The sequence below is a fragment of the Pholcus phalangioides genome, unplaced genomic scaffold (genome assembly GCF_987345545.1).
Source record: "Pholcus phalangioides strain wild (caught in Gottingen) unplaced genomic scaffold, Ppha-v1.0 ptg000011l_1, whole genome shotgun sequence".
In the NCBI taxonomy this organism is placed as follows: Eukaryota; Metazoa; Arthropoda; class Arachnida; order Araneae; family Pholcidae; genus Pholcus; species Pholcus phalangioides.
This window is the reverse complement of record NW_028301604.1, coordinates 18,146,592-18,172,773: the sequence shown is the minus strand read 5'-3', so window position 1 is coordinate 18,172,773 and position 26,182 is coordinate 18,146,592. Positions and strand designations below refer to the sequence as shown.

Here is a 26,182-nt window from a genome sequence, read left to right as displayed (position 1 = left end):
GTGAGTATAAAGTTAAAAAACACTGCTGTTCGGAATCGGCAATAAATTGTAGGTCCCGGTCAAATTAGCCCTCGTGTGCAGAAAATGACCGTGGTGCGACAGAAATGATCAAAATGTAAATTGCTTTTCTCTCAGTGATGATAGAAAGTTTTGGGGGGTCCAGAAAGAAAAATAGTAGTTTGGTACGTTAACACACTTGTCTGCCAGGCGGGTTTTCTTTTTAATTAGCATCACCCATCTACTAATGTGGAAAGGAACGGAATGATTTTGGAACTTTTTTTATCGTTTCTTTATCAAATAGCTGTAGCTCACTAATTCAAATTATAGAAAATGTTGCTAATAACCACTAAAATTCCACCTGTCAAAGACTTTCTTTTCGTTTTATTTTCAAAGTAGTCACCGGGTCTTCATACTGTTAGATTACATGAATCTTAAAGAATTTTTTATGCTATTTTAACAGAACAAGTTAATGATCCGAAGCTATCTTATGCTGCTTCTCCATAAATGAATTTAAACAGAACATATTTACCATCTAAAGGCAAATGATGCCTGTATAGATGATTAAAAAATTTGATTATAATTAAGGAATAAAATAAAAAGAAACAAACACAAAAAAAATTATACAACCGTGAACAATACAAAATTATAAAAGTCAATACAAAATAAACAAAGAAACCACACAATACACAACAAATCATTAATTAAAATTATCGGCAGTGCTAATAAGAGTGAAAAAGTGAAATATTGTTACTTCAATGTTTATCAACCCAATGTTTATGACTAATAATGAATGACCCAATGTTATGACCAATGTTTATGATCACTCAGACTACATGCACGAAAGAAATTATTACTATCATATTAAATGTTATATATATATATATACAGGTTCTGTAAGTGCTAATGTGGGCTTTATCTCAAGAACCGTTTGTTGTAGAGTTGCGATTTAAATTTAAAAAAAGCTAAAAAAAATATGTTCGAAAATCATCTTGTATCAGTTTTTAGAATGGAAATACAGTGTCTCAAAAAATAAAAAACCGAAATTTTTATATGGACGCCATGCCCTAAAAAACCCAATTATAAAGTTTTTGCTTTGTCTTTCCTGAGACCAACAAAAGAAATCCGGTTCTTTTAACTACAATATTCACTGAGATATTTGAATTCAAAATCGGAGAAAAGTTGAGGAGGAACAGCAAAAACTAACAGACAAGGCTTCCTTCAACAATTTATGTTGTTTTTTCCAAACTTTTCTCAGACTTTTGTTGTTGGGCTGAGAAGAGACAAAGCAAAAACTTTCTATATGGAAGTTAGAAGGCGGGGAGGGCCGTCCCGTATGAGGTAATCACTTTATCATAAAAATATTTTTATAAAAAACCGTTTTTCATAAAAAAGCGGTAATCATTGTTTCCAAAATTTGGCAAAAAAAAATATATATACGTGTTTATATAATTAATTTTATAGTTTTTCTCTCAAATTTTACTGTTTTCTCTCAAATTTTACTGTTTTCTCTCGTCACATGGAGGTAATCCAATATATATATATGTTGCTCCAGCTATATATATGTTGGCGATTAATAAATTGCATTGGCACCTTTACATCAGCACATCGAGCTTTGACCGGGGATGTCCGGTCAATTCGCGAAGTGGTCGCCCCGTCACGAATTGGCTGCACTTCGGACTTTGGCAGTAACATATACATCTTCTTCGTTGGCATTTGACTTTCAGACTAATTTTAGATGTGTGTATTGATGTTCACATAAGCACAAATATATATGTACCAACAGACACGTAAAGATGAAGCTTTGTTTGAATAAAAAAATCGTGGAAAGACTCGCTTGTGGAACGTACCCTTTATTCTATGGTTTGAGTAGTTTTCGCGTTGGATTCTGAGAGAAAAAATGAGGTTGTTGGGAAAGATCTGAAGTTATTCAAGAAAACATATGGAGAGAAAGTACGTTACTTTTATTTTTTTTTCTTAGAGAAAGAGCCACTACGAATGAATATACAGACTGATAGCTGCAGGAAAGTAACTTTATTTCTTCATTTCGTTCTCTTTTTGGTTTAGACCTGGACCAAAAACCACTGCCTTCTCTGATAATAACGGTAAATCTCTAAGGATACACGCAACTTTTATAGGAATAGTTGGTTCGGTCGAAACCCGTGTTATAAAGCAGAGATTGCGAGCGTAAGATCTTCCATATATATAGGATCAAGATATTTTTTTATGATTCTGGAGTAACTCTCGGGTCATCTAAAATGGGAAGCGTACTGATAATAACAACGTACAGGTAAACTATAGAGTAAAAAAAAACTGTTATAGCAATGATGAAGCATTCAAATAACTATAAATTTATTTATGCTAAAGATGACTGAAAACATTATACTGAGAACTTCAACTTTTCTATGTTTTATGATGGAAACAAAATCTTCATGAAAAAGTTAGTCAGAGCAACTTGGTAAAACTCATCTTATAAACATCCGGCAGTAGACGAAACATTGTTAAAAATGCAGGGGAATCCAACCTATTCTGCCAAACGAAAGGGGGTGATAGGAGTGATAGAGGACCCCTAGTGGATCATGAAACACCCCATAATCGATTATCACCATAACTCGAAAACGGTTAACGATAGGACAGTGTTGTTGGGGTGTTTCATGATCCACTTGCGCTCGTCTAACACCCCTTACGTTTGACAGAATAGATCGGATTCACCCTGTATAATAATAATACGCTAAATGATCTTCAATTGAAAGTAACATATTATTATACTGTCGCTGTGTGTGCAATTATACAAAATTACTTAATTTTATCCAATATATTTTGCTACTTTTAAGGCTTTAAAAATGGCATTTTGAAGTGATTAAATGTTGTGAGTTTGGTAGAGTCTTATAAGTTTATTAAAAGTCTAGTTTATTAGAATTTATTAAAAATCTAGTTTATTACAGCCTTTTAGCTTTACCACTACAATCCCCAATCATACGCGGACCCGGGTGGCGATATGAGTAAGAGCAAAAAAATTGTATTATTAGCATGGGTGGGAGGATGGAGAGGGAAATTAACCCTCCTCCCATTCGAAAAGCATGTAACCGTTTATGCCCCCAATGTGTCTTCTTTGGCACATTTTGAATTTCGAAAATGTGACGCGGGGCATTGTTTTAACTCTGAGACCTAGCAAATTTGCAACTTTTCATCAATTTCAAAGGTTTCTCATCATGCTGTTTCAAACATTTTAAATAATTATTCGTCCCTCAAAGTTTCAAAAGGGGGTAAAAGAAAACTTCGGTAGCTCCAGAGTTCATAGTTAGTCATAATGAATTGCTGACTAAAATAGCAATGTAAACCAGAATGGCATTGTAGAGTACCTTTCACAAAAAAAGATTATTTTTTCGTAATTTATCAATATTCTTGATCCGTCATAAATAAACTTTGTTTCCATTAAAAATCATGGACTCATTGTCAGAAAAGTGAATAAAAATTCCTTTGTGTGAGATTTAAACAAGTGTTGAAAAAAATGCGTTACCACAGGAAACAGAAGCCCTTTGGATTTCTCGAGACTTTTATCGGATAACTGTAAGCTTTTACGTTTTCAGAGCTTGCAAAACGGAAAGACACCTTAAGTATGAAAGATCCATCGGACTTCATTTCTGTTTTTAAAAACAAAAGAAGCGGTCGAAAAACTTTTAGAATTTCTTTCTATAGTTCACCAAGAATTTATTTGATCAAATTTCATGAACTGTAAAAAATTCTTCTAACTGAATATGTAGTTAAAGAGCATATAGAAACAAAGTAAAAGCTTTTTGTTGCCGTTCCCAACCGCCCAGATCTTTTTATTATCGTCTCAAAGGTTTGAAACATTGCCGTTCGTGTTTAGTGACAATGGAAATCGGGTTACATTCCCTAAGCGAATCGAATTTCTTGCCTAAATCCCATAAGAATATGTTTTATATTAAATACGTAGGCTGGGAACACACCGATTAGACATGACTAGACAAGACAGCTTTAAACAAGCTTAGTCATTGTTGTTCACATTGATTTGTATGACGCAACGTTTCAATTTGTCTCTGACTAACCCCGGTGTGCGTTGAGCCATACAAAGCAGCGTAGACAACAATGACTAAGCTCATCTAAAGCTGTCTTACCTTGTCGTGTCTAGCCGGTGTGACCCAGCCTAAATGTAACCTTGAATACGATTCAAAGTTGCATGTTCATTACAAGTACAGTGTGGTATGTAGGTGATTATAAGGAAAACAATTAACACCCAACCATTGTTGATTTTCGAAGCTATTTTCACAAATGGAGTATTTTTGTGATTAGGAATTTGATTGTAAATTATTCCTACCCCCTCCTGTGACCATACAACGATTTTTGACTTCTTATCTGCAAATTGTATTCAATATGATATATTGCAAGTTCTCTCTAATTTGAAATTTAAAGCATGCCTTTGATATATTCAGTATTTTCCGATTAATTACATTTGATGTGCTCATTCCAGTATACCACGCGATTACATTTGATGCAAAAAAATCTTTTTATTTTCATTTTTCCTTAAATTAAATTTAAAATAATCTTCCCAGAGAGTGAATTTCTCGAATCAAATAATTCCAAGATTCTCATTTGTTTTCAACCTGATGTACGATCGGATGAACTGATTTCGGAAAGGAGAGAAATACGAGATACCGATTATCTTCATTGCTCTTGAAAAATAATTTCGGCGTGACTTTTCCACCAGACGATCATAATTTGCTGACTATTTTACAAGACACTTGGGGATTTTTGGATGCATCTTCATTTATGCAACACAGCTTATCTTTTTATATAAATCACAAAAAATTATTGAAAATTTTAAAAACGTGTTGACGTTGTTGAGAGTGAACTTTTAATTTCAACGATTTATTTTGCTTCAATTATTTCTCTCTATAATCATACAGAAATCTAATTTTTCTAACGGCTATATTCATTGTATACGTGTTTTTATATTCTAACTTGACAAAGGTACAACACTGAACTGATTGATGCCAAAAAAAATTTGGACATCCATATATTTTTTCCTAATGACACCACCTTAGCGTACGCATAAAACTTAATTTTAAATTTCCTTTGAGTTAAATGTTTTTCTTCATTGGGTATGAAAAATGAAATCTGTTTGAGAGAGAGAGGGAAGAACATTTTTCATATAAAATAAGCATTATATATATATATAAAATCGAACAAAATGAGATTTATTCAGTGATTTATACTTAATATTTCAGTTTGTTCGTTTGCGCGTACGCGAACTAAAGGAAACAAATATTCAAAGCATCTAGGGCATTTTATTGTATAGAAAGTATCACGCAATTCACCATAAAATATCAGAACCTTTTTATTCCGTGCCTCATACATGCAGTGAAAATTGAATTAGTGGAAAGCAGAACTCGAAAAATTCAAATTATAAGAGATTTCAACCTAACCAACGATTTCGTCGTTCTAATTCATTCGTAGTTCAGTGTACGATAATCATTCGAGAATATGCGTGCAACTTCAACTGCGGTGTTATGTGCTTACGCGATTTGTTTAGACAGCTCTCTTGTGTGTTTGGCACTATTTATGCTCATTTACATACAGAAACCATTAATGGTGAACGGCTGTCATTTTCCTAGGCGTTGTGATAAATTATTCACACGTTATGCAGCAAGTTTATAACTTTTAGGATTAAAGCTTGTGATCAGTAACAAGTTACGCGTAAGTGCTGGCTAGGAACAACGTTGGTATCAATTACGCTTGGAGAAACTTACCCCAAACTTAAAATTGTTCTCGTTTTCTTTTGTTTTCCGCTTATGGCTGGGGTTAAACAATCACAATTGATTTCGTTTGAATACAGTTATTATTTCGCTGACAGATAGTTTCTGTTAAAAGCGCCGGATTGGTATTGTGAAACAAGTGGAGAAATTATAGGTGAAGGAGCATTTTTCGTGATAAATAGTAAATTAAACGTATGGATACGATGTATGAAGAGATGGTATTTTTTCGACCCGAAATATACTGAGAAATCGATTGGATGTTAATGTCGAAACTGATATTTGGAAAGAAAAGCGATTTGCTTCCTCCGGGAATCGAGCCCGGCTCCCCTTGCATACCGAGCAAGTACGCTAACCAATACACCAGAGATACACTTTTCAGTTTCTCATAACGATGTATGTTTATATACTTATAATAATTGAGAAAAACTACAGATCCTATACCTGTGCATAATCGATCGAGATTTCTGCGAAACACATCAATTAAAATATTTACAATATTACTAATTAGTCTCAAATAAATGCAACTGTACGATAAAGAATATATGTCATTTAAAAGTACATGCGGGGAAACATCCATAAACATACACCTATATTTTTTTTTATAATTTTTTTTTTTTTTTTGGAATAAACGTGATCCACACGTATTCCCAAGGGATCAGCATGATCCGTCCAGGGAAATAAGCATTATTTAATAATGCTAATTTAACACATAATCTAAGCATTATGTGTTTTATGTATTAGTCAGTATTTAGAAATAAAAAACTGAACTAGAAAAAGCGAAGCCATCTGTGTGTGTGATTCATCGTTATTGATATCATTAGAAAGTGCATTTTTTTTTCGTTTAACGCTTTTTGGAATTGGGTGTCCGTACGTTTTAATGGGTCCTTATCGGAATAAGGTTGCTCTTCCAGAATTATACAGGTGGATCAAAGATGCACACTGGAATCCGTAATATTTTGTTATTATGATAATTCTCTGGTTACATGTTGGGTGGAGAGGGTGAAAAATAATAAATTTCGCAACCAGACAATGCCTAACGTATTGCAAAAACATTGAGCGCTGTGTGAGAGGTAAGTGACAAGAACAACCTCAATTTAGTTACAGGTGCAAATTGTTATAACGACTATAAAACTTGTTTTCAAACATATGATTCCTGCTTAAAATACACGGCAATAAAGTATAACTCTCCGAAAACACGTATCAAATGTTTTCAGTTGCATGGAAAACCATTACAAAATAAAATTAACGATATCCTTCTTTCCAATATGAGAAAAAAAACGAAATTGAATAGAAAAAAGTATAAGAGAGAAGCTGAAAGGTCGGAAACGGGAAAAACATAAAGGCGAATGACAAATGGGACTAAAACTATGAAGAATAACGACGATTTTAAAATGAAAATAAGCCTGTTAAGGGAGGGGGGGGGGAGACGTTTCAGCAAACTTTTTTTTCTTTATATTTTACTCCCCATCCCCTTTTGGCGCTTCTATCCCATTAGAATTTTCTGTGGACATTCATTCTCTTTTAGCACAGGTGTCGGAGATGCTTCCGAATAATGCGTAAAGATATAGCTTAGAATTCTTTCATTTTTTCTATGCACGAAATGCTGTTTTTTTTTACATACGCGTCATCAAGGAGCATATGCACTCAATGGCTTTGATACACAACGTTTGCAAATCGCGAGTAGTGTCATTTAAGTCAGAGAAGTGAATGATTTCTAAAGTTTGCTTAAACACCATTGAGTAACGCAGCATGAAACGTTCTGCAGAAATATCTCTTGCATAATATTGGGTGTGTTTATTTCTTCTCATAAGAGAAAAAAGGAAAGATAAAAAAGTTCATATATATAATAACGATATGGAACAGAAACTTCTTTGAATTATACTTCTTCGTTTGACTAATGATGAAAGATTTAACATTCTTAAAACATTTCTGAAAACTATTTATCATATTATATTAGTCAATCATAGATATATGCATTTGAAAAGATGGTTACAAGGTATACGCTCTCATGAAATGTGATACTGATTTTTCGTCCTGTTTTCTATTTTAGTTTTATAAGATGATAAACAAAGATGAGGTTCTTCAAGTACTTTTGGACAGACGACGAGTCACAATATTCGCACCAACCAATGACGCTATACGAAGGGCCGCTGGCAAACGTCCTCTCAATGACACGAAGTTGGCTTCGTTTCATGTCAGTAAGTACTTTTGTCGTCACGCTACAATTATGTCATGTACACAAGAGCGGATTCGAAGGGAACTTTTCGTTTACGATCATTGATGAAAATCCGCACGAACACATTCATAATCCGCGAAACCCGTCCCGTTGAACCAAAAGTTAGTATGCTATACTCTAAGCCCGGGTTCACACTGGATCGATTCTATGACGACACAATCGTGTCGATGTTGCGGTAGTATCGCATATCGTACCGGTGCAGTGTGTACCTGGTGTATGGAGCCAAATGACAAGACGAATTTTTATTTATGCAATATTGTTGATCATTCAAGGGTTATACAAGAGAATGCGGTAGATTTGTACACATATGCTTTGTAACATTTGACAAGAAATCGGAGATAGTGGGGGGAGTAACAATAGTAGAGGGGAGCTTGTTCCATTCCTATGGTATTGGGAAAGAAACTGAATTTAAAACAATCTGTAGAGGCAAAAATAGATTCTAATTTTTTTGGGTGGTCAAGTCTATTGGAAACATACGATATATATATAGGATATATAAACATAAAAAGTTTTCACTTTTAATAAACATAAAAAGTGTCGAGTATTCATATCTCCTCATTTGAAAAATGCATAAGAAAATTTAGATTTCCGATCTGTGCTGAAAATTTGTGAAACGATATGGAACTTTTGAAGACAGTATCACAAGCAGTTTAAATTAAAATTCACCGCGAAAGTAAAAACAATATATAGAATAATTATTTTATTTCATTATTTTGTTAAAAATTAAAAAAAAAAAACAGATACATGTTAACTAAAACCAGCCAAGAAATTTCGAAACTGAAATATATGGTCATTTTTCTGACAAAATAAATTCTAACGGCATTGTCCCAACTAAACAAGTTCCATCGCATTAAATGAAATGCAATTAGTTCCTTGTTTAATTTGATTCTGTAAGCAATAACACAGTTGTTTTTTTATGTATGATTAAGTATACAGGATAATTCAGAAAAGATGGGAATAACTTTAAGAGGTGATAGCACACACCCCAATACAAACAATTTTCGTCAAAGAATGCATGTTCTAACATGAAACGGCCGCTCCGCCAACTTTAAAACGGCATTCCGGTTGAAATTTATCGGGAGAAAAAAAAACACCATGAATGAAAATGTAACCTGGGGAAGAAGAAGAAACTGTATGTGAAATCTGCGTCGCAATGAATAAAAGACGCGAACTCAGTATTAATAAAGTGCGCCATTATCCCGTACGTTACAACTGTCAGAACGGTTGCACGCTGGAGTTCGAAGTGCTGGCGTCCGCTACTTTTATTCACTGTGACGCAGATTTGCATACGGCATCTTATTCCCCAGGTTACATTTGCATGTATGGTGTTCTTTTTCTCCCGATAAATTTCAACAGGAATGTCGTTTTAACGTTTGTGGAGCGGCCGTTTCGGAACCCGCTAGCGCGTTTGCGTATCATGTTAGACCGTGCATTCTTTGATGACATTTGTTTGTATCTGTTTGCACTATCACCTCTTAAAGTTTTTCCCATTTTTTTTCTGAATCACGCGGTATATAAACTTTTTCTTAGCTACTGTGTTGTTTAAATTGGTATTATTTGTCACCTATTTTACTTTTATATTTTGGCACCTATTAAATCGCATAATTTTTGCTATTTAATATACTAATTATTCTTTCTTCATATATATACATTTACTTTGGCACTATTTAATCGTATTTTAATCAAAAAGAAAGAGCAAAAAACTGAATGAAGGGCATTTTTGTCTTGATCTGCTGTATTTGATGACTTTGGCGATTAAAATTGTTGATCTTCATTTTTAATTGAGTGAACTGGAATTAATTAATAAAAAACAGTTATATTGGACACATGGCGCTGTTAGACGTCTGGATGAATGATCCTAATTTTGATCGTGTCTTCTTGAACAGCTAAATTTGAAATTTTTTTACCCTTCTTATACGCTAACACTTACACACACTGCACTTACCGCTGTCAGTTACACAGCCTTTCCTTTCCCCCCTTCTTCATAGGGCTCTAAGAGCCAGTTTTTAAACCGAGAGATGACTCAAGCAAGGAACCGGCCAAAAGTCACATTCTGATTTGATCTGACCAAGTTATGTGAAGATCAGAAAACTGTCATAAACGTTGAATCCCTTTGATTTTCTGGAGATCTTCGTATCTCATTTTTTCTAACTTTTTCTTTGATTCGTAACAAGTGGTTCTTGAAGGAAAATAGAAATCATCTTATTCTGTTTATCTATATGAAATAGAAGTATTTGTGAAATCATTAATCATTTTTGTCCCACCACGGTCATTTTTCTGCACACGAGGGCTAATTAGACCGGGACTCCCTGCAGTAGCAATTTGTTCTGCGGTCATGTCGCCGTTTCTGTTGTGTACCCCTGTGTCAGGAAAGGACGAACCGGGTATCCTCGGGAACTCGCGACGCCTCTAAACATCCTTTGGTACTTTAGGCGAGTACCTTATCGACCTGGACTACCGCTCCCAAATTTACCATGTGTAAGATAAATACATATTTTCACGTTAAAAAATTCTTTGTTACCTAAAGAAGTGAAAATATTTGAAGCAAATATATTTATCTATGGAATTTTATATATTACTCCTAAACTACAACTCTATTAAATTGAATTCCAACTTTTGCTGCTGTTTTATTCTAAAACAAATATTTTCTATAAATGCTGAACTAGGCATGTTGGTTCTATTTTTGAACTTTATCCCAAGAACAGAAGTTTACTTGAATACCTCATAAGTTGATGATAACTAGGAGTACAAAGCAATACCAAACAAATACACAAAAAATATAATTTAAATAAAAATTCGGACATCTCTGCACATCGTTTTCAAAATAAAAGACATTTTTGTTATTTTCAGAAATCCGTAATAAAACTAATACTGTTCAAACTAAATGGCTGAACTTTTCAGTATTTTAACAACAAAATCAACAATTCTTTTTTCTTTTCAGTTTATGAAGATACTAAAAAATACAAGTATAAATTTATTTCTAAGTTCTGAAAGGAACATTCGTTTTTTCGGATTTACATGTTATTGGTTGGAAAGCCTTTTTGACAAAAGAAACTGGATCTAGAAAGTCTTTTGTCTTATGTAAATTTTTTATGTCTGAACGATGTTGAAAGCACCTAGGATTTATTTTTGTGTACGCAATGAAGTCATTTCATGCGGCACTGCAATTGTCGTCATTATATGAATGTTAATTCAGATATACTCCATCATAAATGTCTAAAAACCTAACTAGTAGATAAACATTGATTCAGGAAGTTATGCTTTTTGAAGTTGAAAATCCAATTATCTTATTAACGATTATTATACATCTCATCACAATATGCAAAACCCTTTTTTACCCTATCTATCAAACCATTTATTTATGTGTTGCTGAAAAATTATATATATATATATATATATATATATTTTAAATTCTGTTTATAAATCATTTTTTTAAACTGTGAGGTGATACAATAATGTTTTATTTTTCAAACTGTATCTTCAAGAAGAATGATGAGGAAAATTGAACAGCTACTTTCGGTAACCAAGCTATTGCTCTCTTTACTGAGCGTTAGCTCTGGTGACTTTTCTGTAGAAGAAATAACATTCTTTTAGAAAGTTATTCGTTTATGTTCCCGGTGCGCTAAAAAGAAAACCCTTGAAAATGCTCTCTAAAGAAGCTATCTAGATAACAGTGTAAAATGAGGGTATCTGGCTGGAAAAAAACCTACCTTAAATGATCCATGAAGCACTCAGGAGATGAGCATAGTTCCTGAGTAAATTACCCTATCCCTTTAATGACTATAGAGAATAGATATTTTTTTTTTACGTTTTTCCCTTCCCACATAGAAGACAGAATTTCAGGTTGATAGATGTTTTTGCAGCGTCTGCCGAAGTCATGTTGGGGCCGCTGAAAAGTAAATGAAATTCTAGTCTAGTCTCTCGTAGATTTTCGACTCTCCGTATTAACATATGGTAAATGGGATGTCTGAGTTTCTTTTTCTTATAACGTTACTGGCTCAAAATTTTCTAAAGTAATTTAAAATTATTCAAATATAACTTTTCGAAGTAAGTAGTTTGTTTGTTATAAGGGTACATCACATAAATTTAATAAGTTATTCAATTCAGCACTACTCATGATCAAAATACAAAATAATACTTATAAAAACATGAAATGAAACTTGGTGACTGATGGTAATATGCCAATTTTCTGTATTTTTTTCATTTCGAACAGAATTCGAAATGCGATGTTCTTACACTGTGTGGCTATTTGTGAAGAGACATGACCTAAATATTTTTGCTTGTTTGATCAACCAGTTTACCATATTGCACTGCAAACGTCATTCAAATAATCACGTTGTTATTTTTCGTGATACATTTGTATTTTTTCTCACGCTCCATTATTCAACAACTTTAGTTCGTTAATCATGGCCTGTAGTTTTCAATGCTTTTCAACTGCATTCGTTTTCATTTCAATCTGTATAATATTCTGTCTGTCATGTAGGTTTCTTTAGAATATTTGGCAAGTTGATTTTATGGCCGGATATGATATATTCCCTGCGCATGTGCAAGTATCAAATGTTTTGTGCCAGAAATTTCATCTGACCAAATTTCTAGTCCCCGTAAATTTCTATTCTTTAAGAAGGAAGAAAAATGGTTTATCTGTTCGAGAGAGAGAGAGAAATGTGTCTTTTAATTAATTCCCTTAAAAAATTATCAATTTTTGATTAATTATTTTAATTTAGTTAAAGGTTATTTACAGCAAAGTATATTTTTGTATTTTATCTTTAATTAAAAATTTGTTCAGTTGAATAACTTTTTAAATCAAAAGTTTTCGTGAAAATGCTTGTTAATTTGTTGAGATATGTACGCTGACGACTCCATTGGCCATATAACCTTCACATGTTGGGAATACATCCAAAAGGTAGTAGACTCTGAAAAAACCTATTTTTTCATATTTTACGTTGAGATATACAGTGGAGACACATATTTTGTAATAACTCCCCAAAGCATTTTTTAAAGCATTGTTTTTCAGACTGTCATACACGACTCAGCAAAAATGACTGAAGCTTAGCATGACCATATTATTCTCACTTACCTTATTAACTGACCTAAAATGGTCGGTTAAACTCTATAAGATGATTTTTGGTACAATGTAATATTATGAATTTTTTAATTAAAATTTTTTAAAGCTAACTGATGTGAAACCAACTCCGTTTTTTTTTTAAATAAAACAATTCAACAGCTTATTTTTTTCATAATTTTGTAATGAAGATCGTATGCTTTAGATCTGACTTTTCGTCTCCATGGTGAATGACTGAAGCGTATATTTTTCATTTCATAGATTATGAGATTTAAATTTTGGTTCGAGAATGAGTGCTTATAATCTCTCTTAATCAGTGCATATCTTTTATATGCAGAAAACAAAATTGTTATGTACCAATAACACTCTTGTCTAAACAGAGTATTTTATATGTATGTGCAAATTTTAAATTAGTTGTTTTAAAAAAAGTTTATTTAAAAAAAATCTTGAAAGACTTCAGTTCAATCGATTCAAAAAAGATTCGTGTCTCTCATAATTTAATTTCTGCTCTCTCATATTTGAGTTTGCGTATTCAAAAATTTCGTGAAATGTTCAGACGTAAAGGATGTTTTTATATTCATTCTTTTTATATTCATATTAACTCGATAATTAATTCGTGTATGATTCAAAGCAGTTTTCCAAATAATAGTAAACGGAATGTCATACAGAAGGTGGAATAAACACCGGAACTTTTTCAATCAAACTGGTCTTAAACACAAGGTACAAGTACTATTTAAACAAAAAAAATTTAAACCCATTAGAAAACGCGTATTAAACAGTTCATGTGTTTGGAATAGACAGTCTAACCATCATAATCTTTAACTTGGAGGAAATACATAATTAATGCCCGTTGTATTGAGTGACAAAAACTACTTTGCATTATCAAAATTCTAACTCTTTTTGCAAACCCAACTGTCGTAAGTCGAATATCTTTGTCAATCGATGAGTACTTAGCGTATTATAGAAAATCATTTCCCCCTCATTGTATTTGCTGTTTCTCTGTTTAATTTTTCTTTCAGGATATTTAGTTACGATCTTCAAATGGATACTTTCCAGCGTAGACATTTGGTAAATCCAGAAAAAAGTTATCACTAATTTACGATTATCACACGCTATGTTTGGTGCTTAGAGACTAACAAATTTTCTCTCAATTAAACTTTCAATAGAGAAAAGATAAAAAAAAATTTTAACACTTCTCGTTCCGAACGATGGCTGGCTCCAGAGCAACTGAAAAATCGAGAGTATCCTTGCTGATACTCAAAAGCTGTCATCTGTTTTTGTGATATGCCTCGCTTCTTAAAAGGCGCTGCAACCTGCTGCCTTGATTCACTAATTGATCTTCAATTAGACATTGTGACTGCGTCCGTATCTAAGACAAATGAGCTAGAGTGCTGCAACTGAAATAAATTGTTTCGTAATGAGGGCTTTGAGAGGCCTGTAATGAATAGCAAAATACTTTCGGAATTGCTGAAAGGACTTCTGTCTGGTTTTAATTATGAGATGAAGTTTTAGCGGAAAACTGCAGGATGCTAATTAAGTTTCAAGCAACTTTCTTTCTTTCGCAGTCTTCCCTCAAAATTCTCGAAAAATGTTCTTAACATAAGAATAACGTCAATTTCACCCGGAATATTTGGACAGCGTGAATTTTTCACCTCATTATAAATGTGTAGCAGTTACAAATGTCACCGCTCGAGATGATAATTGGATTGAGTAAAAATTACAAATATTTTACTTTTCGTTTCTTCAGAGAGCACCGATAAATGGCTGTAGAAGAAAGTATTTTCTGTTCTTACATTTTAAAAACTAATTCAATCTCGAAAAATCTTACTTTGAAAATAACGGCAACATAAAATGATAGAAATAGTATATCTTGTCCGGACTTCATTTTTTTTTCTTAGCTCATGCATAGTTTTTGTATGTATATCTACAGATATAATAAATTTCACTGTTATAATCTTATGTACGTAACTATACTTTTACGAAAAAATGTAAAAAAAAATACCTCTTACATAAAATGTTTTATATCGTGTTCAATTCATTTTAAACTATCTAACATTTTACTTAAACCACCACAGTTTTTAAATTCTGTAACTATGAAATCAGTAGTGCATATATCAAATGAAATGAAGTCTGTCACAAAAGACTAAAATTGTATTGAAGTGACAGTTTGGGAAAAATAATGCTCAATCAATACATTTTCAACTGAACGAACTTGAATCTCAATTACTTAATTTTGCACGTCTGAAATTCGTTTTTAAAATAAAATAAAAAATGAATAAACTCTTTTTTATACATGCTTTCTGATATGCACAGCATTTCGGTTTGGTCGTGTCAGATATTTCTATATTCAAACTTGCATTGATTATTTATAAAATCAATAGCATTCAGAACGTCGAAAACCTTATCTAATAAGCTGCAGGGAATGTTCAAATAATTATCGTGCTTAGTCAAATGTAAATGGCTTTAACTAAGTCATATTGGATTTGCATTTCCAATTTAAATTAGTTCTAGTGAAAGTAGCCGAATTCTTTAGGATGTTAATCCGAGAGAATTTGTCTGTTGTTATTCTACGCTCTTGCAAAGAATCAAAGATGAGCTTCTTATTGCACTTGCAGTTAATTATCATTTAACAAGCAATTTAAACGCTTTTATCTGTTATTAAATGCTTTTCGCCAGAAATTTAAAATGTGTTCTGTTAGTTTATCTCGTATCGGAAAATGAGCGCCATAAATAAAATGCTTAATCCCGTCCTTTTTAAAAGTCGTTATTCTAGTTCAGAGACGGTCAGATAAAGTAACTTTCTCACTCTGTTGAAGATTACTGATTTATTGGAAAACTTTTCAGAATCAAGCAGAGATTTCTAAAGCGCTTTTTGCTCTAGCATTGACTTGTAATCTTTGCGTACCCTTTGCTTTGTACATTTTATCTGGATAGTTTCTTCTTTCTCAGGAAACAAAGAGTTATTTCGCGCAAAATCACTTTTTTCTGGAGAGGGGCAGTATAATATGGATACATATATATATACTAGATGACGATAGTTCCATATCGAAATTGTTTGGTTGGAACAGTTCGTAGCTTGGGTTTTACCCTTTTTCCATCTATTCTTGCGTGCACGATGCAGCATTATTGACTTTCTCTTCCAAAGATATCTTCGGAACTCTGATAAATCACTGTGTATCTCATACAATATCATGTTTTTCTTTATTTTGTTCAGTAAAATCTGAGATAAGAACATTTGTTTCTCATTCTTTCCAGTTATACAATAAAAAGGATACTTAGGTTCGATTTAGAGAAAAAAAAGTGGTTTTGTGGAAAAGCGAATATTTTTTTCTCAATTTATTAATGCAGAAAATTGTGCTTTCAAAGTTTACAAAGAAAATAAATAAATAAAATTTTGGTTGAGCATTTTATTATGCTCATTTTAAAACAGCGTATATCAATCATGTAATATGGTGCGTCTCATAAGTATTATTATTATTGATTATTTTCTTTTAATAATATATGAACAAAAAAAGCGATTACATAAAATAAGTTTTAAAATGTATTTTTCTAAAAACACAATTTTTTCGAGGATGAAAATAATATAACTTTCTTCCTGTGGATATATGAGTTAGTCCAGATGACATACGTAAAAATATTTTCATGATTTTCTCTGCTGATATGTCTAAAATGAAAGTTTATTAGAAGGAATTAAAAAATGAAATTAATAAAAATGAATCCGAATCTTAATTCTGTTTCTAAAAGGGAAAGGTCAGAGCTAAGTACACGCCATCCGTACCAAATTTTGTAGAGGCAGACCTTCGTTTGGGAGTACTGTCTTAACGCATTGCCTGGTACTTTACGCTAAAGTCAGAAGGTGGTGACTAGGAACATCCTGAGAGTCTTTGGAATTCTGTCTTCCTTTTAAAAAAGAAATACAGCAGAGTCGCGATGGTCCGAGTTGGATGAGACCGAAGCCACCTCGGATTATCGAAAAACTCAAAACTCAAACAATCCGAAAAACAATAAAACGTGCCTGAAATGTTGGTTTTACGTTTAAAAAAAGGCAAGCAAAAGCAGTACTAGCATACTTACTGTATTATTATTCTTGAATAAGATACAGGTGCTACATGATGTTTGAAAAATCGTCAACGGATAAGACAAATACCAGTAAATACTAAAAAATTCCTATTTTTAGGAGGTATTTGCCTTATCCGTTGACGATTTTTTGAGACTTATTAGGCAAAGGCAGTTCTGTTACATGATGTGTTTCAAAAAATGTAGAATGTGAAAAGTGCGCGAAGATGAGAGAGTGATTCAGAAGAGTTGAAGGTTGGGATTGATGTGGTGAACAACGCTGAGACGCTGATAGCTTTCAGCTGCCTTTCCAATGATTTTACGTATGTGATTTGGGGACAATGCCATTATCCACCACTAATTGTCCACGGTCAAACTTGCTCCTCTTTCTTAGCGACACCCCGAAAGTTAAAATCTGTGCTCAGATGGCGAAATGTCATAAGTCACTTTCCAAAAAATTGAGTTGTTCGCTTTCCGGACTCTCGTTTGTCACAATTTTGGAAGGTAACAATTGTTTCGTTTTCCTCTTCCAGTTTATAATGGAGCAACGGAGGCAAATTGTAATAAATCAAAAAGGCACGGTATCGCATTTTGACAAAGTATTGTTTGCAAATTTGCCATCGTGAGATTTTGAAAAAGTGACTTGTATCATTTTGCCACCTAAGCACAAAAATTTTCTGCGTCATTTCAAGAAGTCTTAATTTCGGAATTCTGTCTTCTTAAACGTACGTAGTATTCCTGGAAAAAAATAAAGAAGTTTGGTTATTGAAGGAAAAAATAGAGACGGTCTTTAGAAGGAAATGCGAAAATTTTCAGTGCCTTGGAATATCCAGAAACACGAATTCTCGGGATTGGGATACTCGAGACTTCTGTATTGATCAATTGGTTGGATGCAAAGTCTACGCATATCATACCAAATGTGCGTTCCTCAGCTCTATCTACTAGAGGCATTGCAAAATTCACGTTTCAAATGGTGCCAGTAATACGTAGTTTCAACCATCTGGGCCAGCAAAGTAACACTTTCTTTCACTAAAACAAATGATTGTTACCTATCGTTCTTCCAAAGCATGCGAGATATAGCTAACAATGATAGAGCTTATTTGTAGTGCTCGTCAAATCTTGACAAACACCTTCTGCGTATACACATTGTTGTCACTTTCTTGGATACGATGACGTGTGTGCCTTTTGGGATATTGCAGTTCAAATACCGGAAAACATAACACACATAAAAATAACTATTGCGATGAATACAATCGAGGAGAATGGCACAATCGTCTTTTTCTGATGTTCTTCTTGAACATCTAGCTCATCCTTTCGCCATACGCTATCTCATGCTTGAACTTACTTCTAGAAATTTTCATAAAAATTTACGAAACATTCCATCCATTCTATAAAATTCCACACTTTTATAGCCCCTTTGCGAGGAAAATGTTATACAGTAGTGTATATATATATATATATGTATGTATATATGTTACGGCCAAAACCCGAATTCGGCCAGACGGTGTCGGCCAAAGACCGATAACAAATGACAAGATTTGTTATCATCGCCAAGTTAGCATATTTTTTCGTGATAATTATGCCAACGTTAGTTATGGCAGCCCATCAAACTATACTCACAATGCGGTAATCATTTGTTCTCCAAAGTTTGGCAGAAAAAAACTATGTTTATATTAAAGTTTTTCTCTCAAATTTCACTTTTTTCCCTCACGTCACATGAAGCTAATCCAATGCAGTTGCTATATATATGCATGTATCACACGTTGGCTATGAAAAAAAATTGGATTTGGCTCCTACTGGGCCGTCTTACGTCAGCACGTTGAGCTTTCACCAGCGATCTCCAGCCATTTCGCGAAATGGAGGCTGAAATTCCGAGTCATTCCTGAAATTCGGACTTATTCCAAAACTCTTAGCCAATTCGTGACAGGCCGGCCACTTCGGGCTTTCGCAGTAACACACACACACACACAGACATATATATATACACAGCAAAGTTTTCAACTCATTTATATATGCGGATTAGAGGTATTGCCTTATACAATCCAACTTTGTGTGAACAAGTTGTAAAATTTGTAACAAAACAATAAAATAAAATAATAAAGTTTTTGTTAAAGTAAATGTGAGACAGCATTTTTTTAAACTTTTCTAAAAATCTGAGTTAGAATTTTACTATGCATGTTATAATAGCCACCTTTTTTTTTACTTTTAAAATTACTGCACAGGCGTACATTAATTACTTTTATAATTGCCTGTCAAAAATTTGGTTGTTTTCGTTCATATTTTATTCAAAAAAATACTCAGTCTCTATATTTATGAGATACGCTATCATTATTTACCACCATATACGAAGTGCAAAGTTTGGCTATTAGTTACAATTCTCTTGAAAAGCTTACATCTTCAAAAACAAAAAAAAACGTTACATTCGAAGTTACAAAGTACAATACGTACTTAGAATTTTCGAAAGCGGGGTGATTTTTTTCCGAGTCAATAGATTTTTCAACATACGTTGTATGATTTATCAATGTTCATATGGTTTACTGTTTTTATTCAAGTAAAGTTTTTTCTTAGGAATAAAATGTCTGTTCCATAACTTGATCCAATGAGGATATTTTCTAAAAGTAGAAAAAAAATCGGTAAAACAACACTAATAAAATACAATAATGAATAACAAAATATCTTCGCCTGATGTTCGGCTTACTTATACTAGAACTATGCTTACAATGAAGCAACTATTCAAGTTTTACAGGGGTTTCATTTCAGACGATTGTTTAATTTTGCTAGAATTACAAAAAATTTTCCCTTAAGAGTGATAAAAATATTTTTTTACTTTCTTTTTATTTTCATCTGCAGCGAGTGTTGCGGCTAAGAAGGAATTATTCCCTGTTTTCGCACCACCATACTTAGCTGGAATGGCACCACTTTTTCTTAGCATGAAAGAAACTGAGCGCAGAAAACCGAAGGTATGTGATTTCATTCTGAAACATGGCTTACAGTGTATCCAAATCTGTATAGCAGCAACCAAATATTCATTTATGGTTGCCATTTTTCTAACACGTTAAAATGTTATTTAAATCGTTCTACTATGTGAAGTGTGATCCATACAGGGTGTCCTGAACGTCTAAGTGCGGCCTTTATCTCAGTCAACCATTGGTCCTAGAGGTATTATTCTAATTTTTAAAAAAAAATGTTCTTAATATGTTCAGAAATCAATCTGTTACAGTTTCGAGAGTGAAAATACAGTGTGTCATAAAATAAAAAATCTAATTTTTTTATACGGATACTCTCTCCCCTAAAACCAAATTAAATAGTTGTTGTTCGGTCTCTTGAACGAGTCAAACAGAAAAATCCATGTTTCTAAATGCAATATTCACTTAGATAATTGAATTCGAATTGAATTCGGAAATCGTAGAAAAGTAGCGAAAGATAAGTCATAAACGAGGGAACGAAACGTTTTCTGTTAGTTTATGCTACTCTTTCCCAACTTTCTTCGGTAGTTGAATTTAAATATCTCAGTGAATATTGCACCTAGGAACATGGAATGTTTTTCTTGGACTCAGGAGAAACAGCACAACTTCTAATTGAAAATTATAGGACAGGAGGAGCGTATTAAAATTCAATTTTTTATTTTATGACACACTGTATTTATGCTCTCGAAACTGATACAGACCGATTTCTGAACACGTTTTGAGAACGTGTTCAGAATCACACGTTTTTTAAATTAGAACTATACCTCAAAGACAAACGGTTGATGAGATAAAAGCCGCATTAGGAGTAAATGGAACACACTGGATATTAAATCTTCATTACAGTCTATATAATCTTCTTTAAAAAAATCTCCTTTTACTAGCAATGACTACAATAATAACAATTCAAACAGATTATCACAGCTTTGAAAAAAATAAGATTAAAAAGTGTTCTGAACCACTGTTATTCCTTGGAACTAAAGTTTTTTATTCTCAATTTTTGTTTAATTCATTTACATGTTCAGAGTTACGTGGTTTACACTTTACATACGGAGAACCAAAAGTCCATAGTACCTTTCTATAATTAATGTGAAATTTAAAAGTTCGCGTGTGATGTTTGTTCGGTACCACGAGTGAATAAATCACTCTGTTTTCTGAAAACATAATACTTAATTAAATAAAAGGTGATTCACGTATTACACATATGCAGGGGACAATGACAACACCTTGAGCGTCGTCAACATATACACACATATCTTCCGAGATAAACATAAGAATAATAATAAAAAAAAGACAAGAAAAAGAAAAACGAAAATTTACATCAACTCCATCTTGTGTATCAGGAGCAGGAGATAAAAATAGAATCATTTCCAACGTCAACAGTCAAGTGCTTTTCGTGGTCGAGAAATGTTTCTGAGAAATATAGAATATTTGTTGAGAGAATAACGCTTTGATGACGCTACATCATAATATGAAAACGACTACACACTAGATATTGCACAGTACGTATTAGGATTTATTTTAGCGTGTTGTTATTTTATTTTTCACATACAACTACCAAATTTTGGTGCGTCCACTCTTGGTGACTTCACCCACGTCTAAATTATACTCAATTTCCAAGTATTTGGTAGCTTGGATTTCGAAAGAGCCTTGATTACTATTATTACTCTTATATTCAGTTCTCTAATTTTAATTGAATGGGGAAAAGTATAAAAAAAAAAAATTAATTTATTTTTGAAATGCGCAAGACAAGTTCTGCTCACCCTGCATTACAGTTGATAAAAAATTTACCTATAGAAGTTATTCCCATTTTTTACCAGGAATATTTCGTGAATAATGCCAAAATCATACGTGAAAACGTGTACAGAGGAACAGAGGGTGACGAGCAACTTCTTTATGTCATCGATGAACTTTTGGAACCGTACAAGCCTATTACCACTTTACCTCCAACAGCAATGGACCTCTTGAAGCAACCTAGTATATATAACTTGACAGAACCATTAGAGTAAGCTTTTTACTAATTTGGTTTTTTACGAATAATATACTTCGATGGTTATTAATACTTACTTGTTGTTAAGCCATAACAAATCTGATCCTCATTTTTCTTGCTCATAAATAAATGCTGAATATTCTATCTGGAAATAATTAAGTAAACTAAATAAGTTGTTATTAGTTATCTATAGTAAAATTTTGTGTAATGGCTGGAATGAATTTATGATGGCCGGTATTTGCGATAATTCTATTTTGTAAGTCGAAAGTCAATTATATAATTTTTATTCAAATTTTTCAACGCAAAATATGTGATGATTTAAATAATAATTGTTATCAATATCATAGTAATAATATACAGGGTGATCTTAAATTTATGAACAAACTTCAATAGGTGATATAACACTCCTAAACAAAAATTTTTCTTCATAGAACCTGTGGTCGAATTGCAATAGCAAAGGCGGTAGAGGGTATTTTTCAGACCAGAAGTGCACACCAAAAGCAAATACCATATTTTTACGACAAATTTGCTACAATAAGTTCATGTAGTATGGTAGCCTTCTAATGGTGTAACCTGGGTAACGCAACTTCTACCACATTGTAATTATACCGCTTGACCATTGTTTGACACAGCATAACCTTGATGCACCTAATAAAAAACAAACTACAATCCAATCATAAAGTTCATATGCACCCTCGAACGGTTCATAGCACATGTCACAGCAAATTCGTCATAAAAATATATTTGTTTTTGGTGAAATGCTGTTGTGCACTCTCTGAAAACACCCTCTACTGTCTTTGCTATTGCGATTCGACAGCACATTCTATGATCAAATATGTTTGTTTTTAGGGGATTTATATCAACTCTTAAATTTTTTCCGATGAATTTAAAATCACCTTGTATTTAAATAAACACAAGTTGAGTAAAGTTGAACAATATATTTTGAAAGTCCCTTTTAAACTATGAATGAAACACCAATCAAGACAAGCATCATAAATATTTAGCAAAACCAAGTGCCTCTTGCACGGACATTGATTATATTATAAATTGTAACCGTGGAATGAATTGGTTTAACTGTCATGATCAGTAACATGATTTAAATGATCGAACCTCTTTGTAAATTTGAACCAAGTGGTGTTGCAGAAAATAAAAGTTTATTAATATGAAGGAAAACTGAAAAAACAAGTTGTTTCGTGATTGGGGTACTCGTTATTAGGGAGATATATCTATTTTCCAAAACTCTGCGTTATTCATTCCTAAACATTTCTAAAAGAATTTCGTGATTATAATATAGGCCGAGTGATGGTAACGGCAGGCGTAACAAGCCATGTTAATGCAATTCATCTAAAACTTGTGGAACATATTTTCCGGTTTTTATGTATTGTTATCCACAGAGATAGGTAATTCAGCCATATATTGAATGATTCTGAGAAGTTTATGCATGAAGTTATGTTTGACAGAATGAAACTTGAACAAAAGTCAAGATTATCGAGAGAGTTGAAAGAAAGCGAATTTTCTCCATTTGCAATTGTAATCAGGAAGATTTTTCTAGCATTACCATGTTGTCGAGAATAGAAGACTCTTTCTCGAATATATTAATATTTCAATGCTACAGCTGTGAGAGTTAGATCTTTTTCTATCTCATAACAAAAGGGGCTCAGATACAAAATACGCTAATGAAGAAAAGCGAAAGAAAGGCCGTTATTTCGACAGCAGGATTCTAGTGTTTTGGCTGAAGCGGAGTAATTTCCATATTTATATACGCGTTACCGGCAATAGATTCATTTCGACGAAATTCCACATTCGTACATCCATATACGAAATATTTGGCATCCTCTTGTACATCAGCCCTCACATCTCCGTATATCCGTAACACGTTCTATAAATCCAAATGTCTTTGATATGATTTTAGAAAGTATATTCACTCATCAATTCATGCAACACCACGACATATTTTCGTCGCCATGACAATCAGTCTAAGGCAAAAATGGAATTTATAGATCAAGCATCAAAACTCGAGGAGCATTTTCGATCAAATTAATTTATGTACATGGGGGCAAGGATAACTTCACAGAAGTCGTATTCTAGCCCTGCCCCCCCCCCAATGTCAGTATTTGATTAACATTTTTAAATCATACCTCACACTGTAGTATTGAGTGGGCAACGGCCAGAGCGCAAACACCTGCCAGAAACGTAGATTGATTATTTCACTAACAATAATGAAACTTTGTAAAATGCCTGAATATTTTGGCATTGTTCGGCCAAAATATTGGGCCAAGATGGTTGACAAGAATCTTTGCCAACAGTCTGGGATTCGTCTCAAAATCTCAGGGTAGTGACATGGTCAATTATTTGTGACACGACTTTTAACACAAAACATTTTAAATTACTAAAATAAATCTAACATGTCTCGCATATATGTACGTTCTATATTTTTGTTAACAAAAATATTTCATTCTTCATTCATTAAATTATTCAATTTTCATGCTCATTCATCTCCATGCTCAAAAAATAACTATTCGCGTAAGTAAGTAAGATGACATCTGAATTCTTAAACTGCACATAAAACATCGATAGTTTCCTCAAATTAAATTTTGAGCAGAATTTTCAATAACTTCTAATAACCATTTAACAGTATTTTTGAAAATGAAATTGTTGAAACAAAGAATTTTTGGTAGAATTATTCTTAGTAATGTTACACAGCATTTAGCATACAATTTGGGATTTAAAGTGGTCACTCAGTGTACTTTATAAATGGTGCCCGAAACTAAGAAAAACTCTTCGGTTGATTCTGAAATTTAGAAATATATATAGAATATATTTGAATTATTTTTTCAACAAATAGAGGGAACCTCAACCGTATCGAATCTCAATACAATAATAATTGAGAGCGATCTGAAAATCAAAGCTTTTATGCAGACCTCAATAAAAAGGTTAATGAATGAAATTTGAGCATCTCGTTATAGTGCCAAATTTACACCTTGAAGTTTTCAGAGAAATAGAGGATTGAAATTTTTGATTTTTAACTACTTTTCCTGCGTTCATTCATCCTGCGGATGTCATTTTAGAAAAATGGCATCCATGACATACTGTAAACATTCAAAAGTAATTTTCCAATTTTCTGAAATTTGTGCAATCATGTTTCTGGCACAAGGGGGAGGGGATGACATAGAGATGTCTGAATCGTCCGATATTGCTGAAACATGAGTTATGTCTCGTTTTTGATATAACTAGAGCGCGGTAGCCCAGGTCGATAAGATACTCGCTTAAGTACCAGAGGATGTTTAGAGTTGTCGCAAGTTTAATATCCGGGGTTCGGAATTCTCAAAAACTTTCCTTACACAGGAGTACAACAGAAACGGTGACATGACCGAAAAAGATTACTACCGCAGAGAGTCCCACACCGAGGGGTTAAAGCACCAACCTCTCGGTGAGTATAAAAAATGGCTGCCATTTGGAATCAGCAATAAATTGTTTGCCCTAGTCTAATTAGCCCTCGTGTGCAGAAAATAACAGTGGTGCAACAAAAATGATCAAACGATCAAATTTTAAAACTAACTTTTTTGAAATGATATTAAAAAAATCATCAACATTTTCTATTATTGAAAAATAGAAAAAAAGATACAGTATATTTTTTAAATTATTTGATGAAACAAAATATTTGATTGAAAACTACGAAGAAATCCGAATGGCTGAAAAAACACGTAGATCGTCATTTTGAGTTTGAATTCCATAAACTCATATTTCAGTGCTATCTAATAAAAGGCAAAGTTCAAGGACAGATATGTTTTTTATGAGGAATTCTTTCACTCGTTTACTGTATGATGTCCGTTAATATGTTTTATGAACGCGCCGATAAATTTATTGGCCCATAATCGTAAGTCATTTTTAATTTCACAGCATAACTATGGCATATCTAGATGTGGTAATAGGAAAAATGCCCTTTTAAAACATAGAGAATGCGTGAAAGAACTCGTTCGAGATTCTTGGTGCTAATTTAACTTGATGGGTGGGACGAGTAGCTAATAAAAATAATTACTAATGTAATTAAGCTATGAGCTGAGTTCATTAATTTTGCTCTTTTGCGGCATTCTGTACTAC

General features: G+C 33.0%; 1 protein-coding gene across 2 annotated transcripts in view; it reads left to right on the top strand.

The window, feature by feature from the left end:
• Nucleotides 1–26,182, top strand: part of LOC149080168 (fasciclin-1-like) — a 163,832-nt gene that overhangs the window by 98,921 nt on the left and 38,729 nt on the right. For both annotated transcript variants that reach the window (XM_089239204.1, XM_089239203.1), the window contains exons 2-4: nt 7,825–7,972; nt 19,979–20,088; nt 21,912–22,096. In XM_089239204.1, the coding sequence (XP_089095330.1) occupies nt 7,834–7,972; nt 19,979–20,088; nt 21,912–22,096 (434 nt within the window). In that variant the 5' untranslated portion in view covers nt 7,825–7,833. The remainder of the gene's footprint in view (nt 1–7,824; nt 7,973–19,978; nt 20,089–21,911; nt 22,097–26,182) is intronic.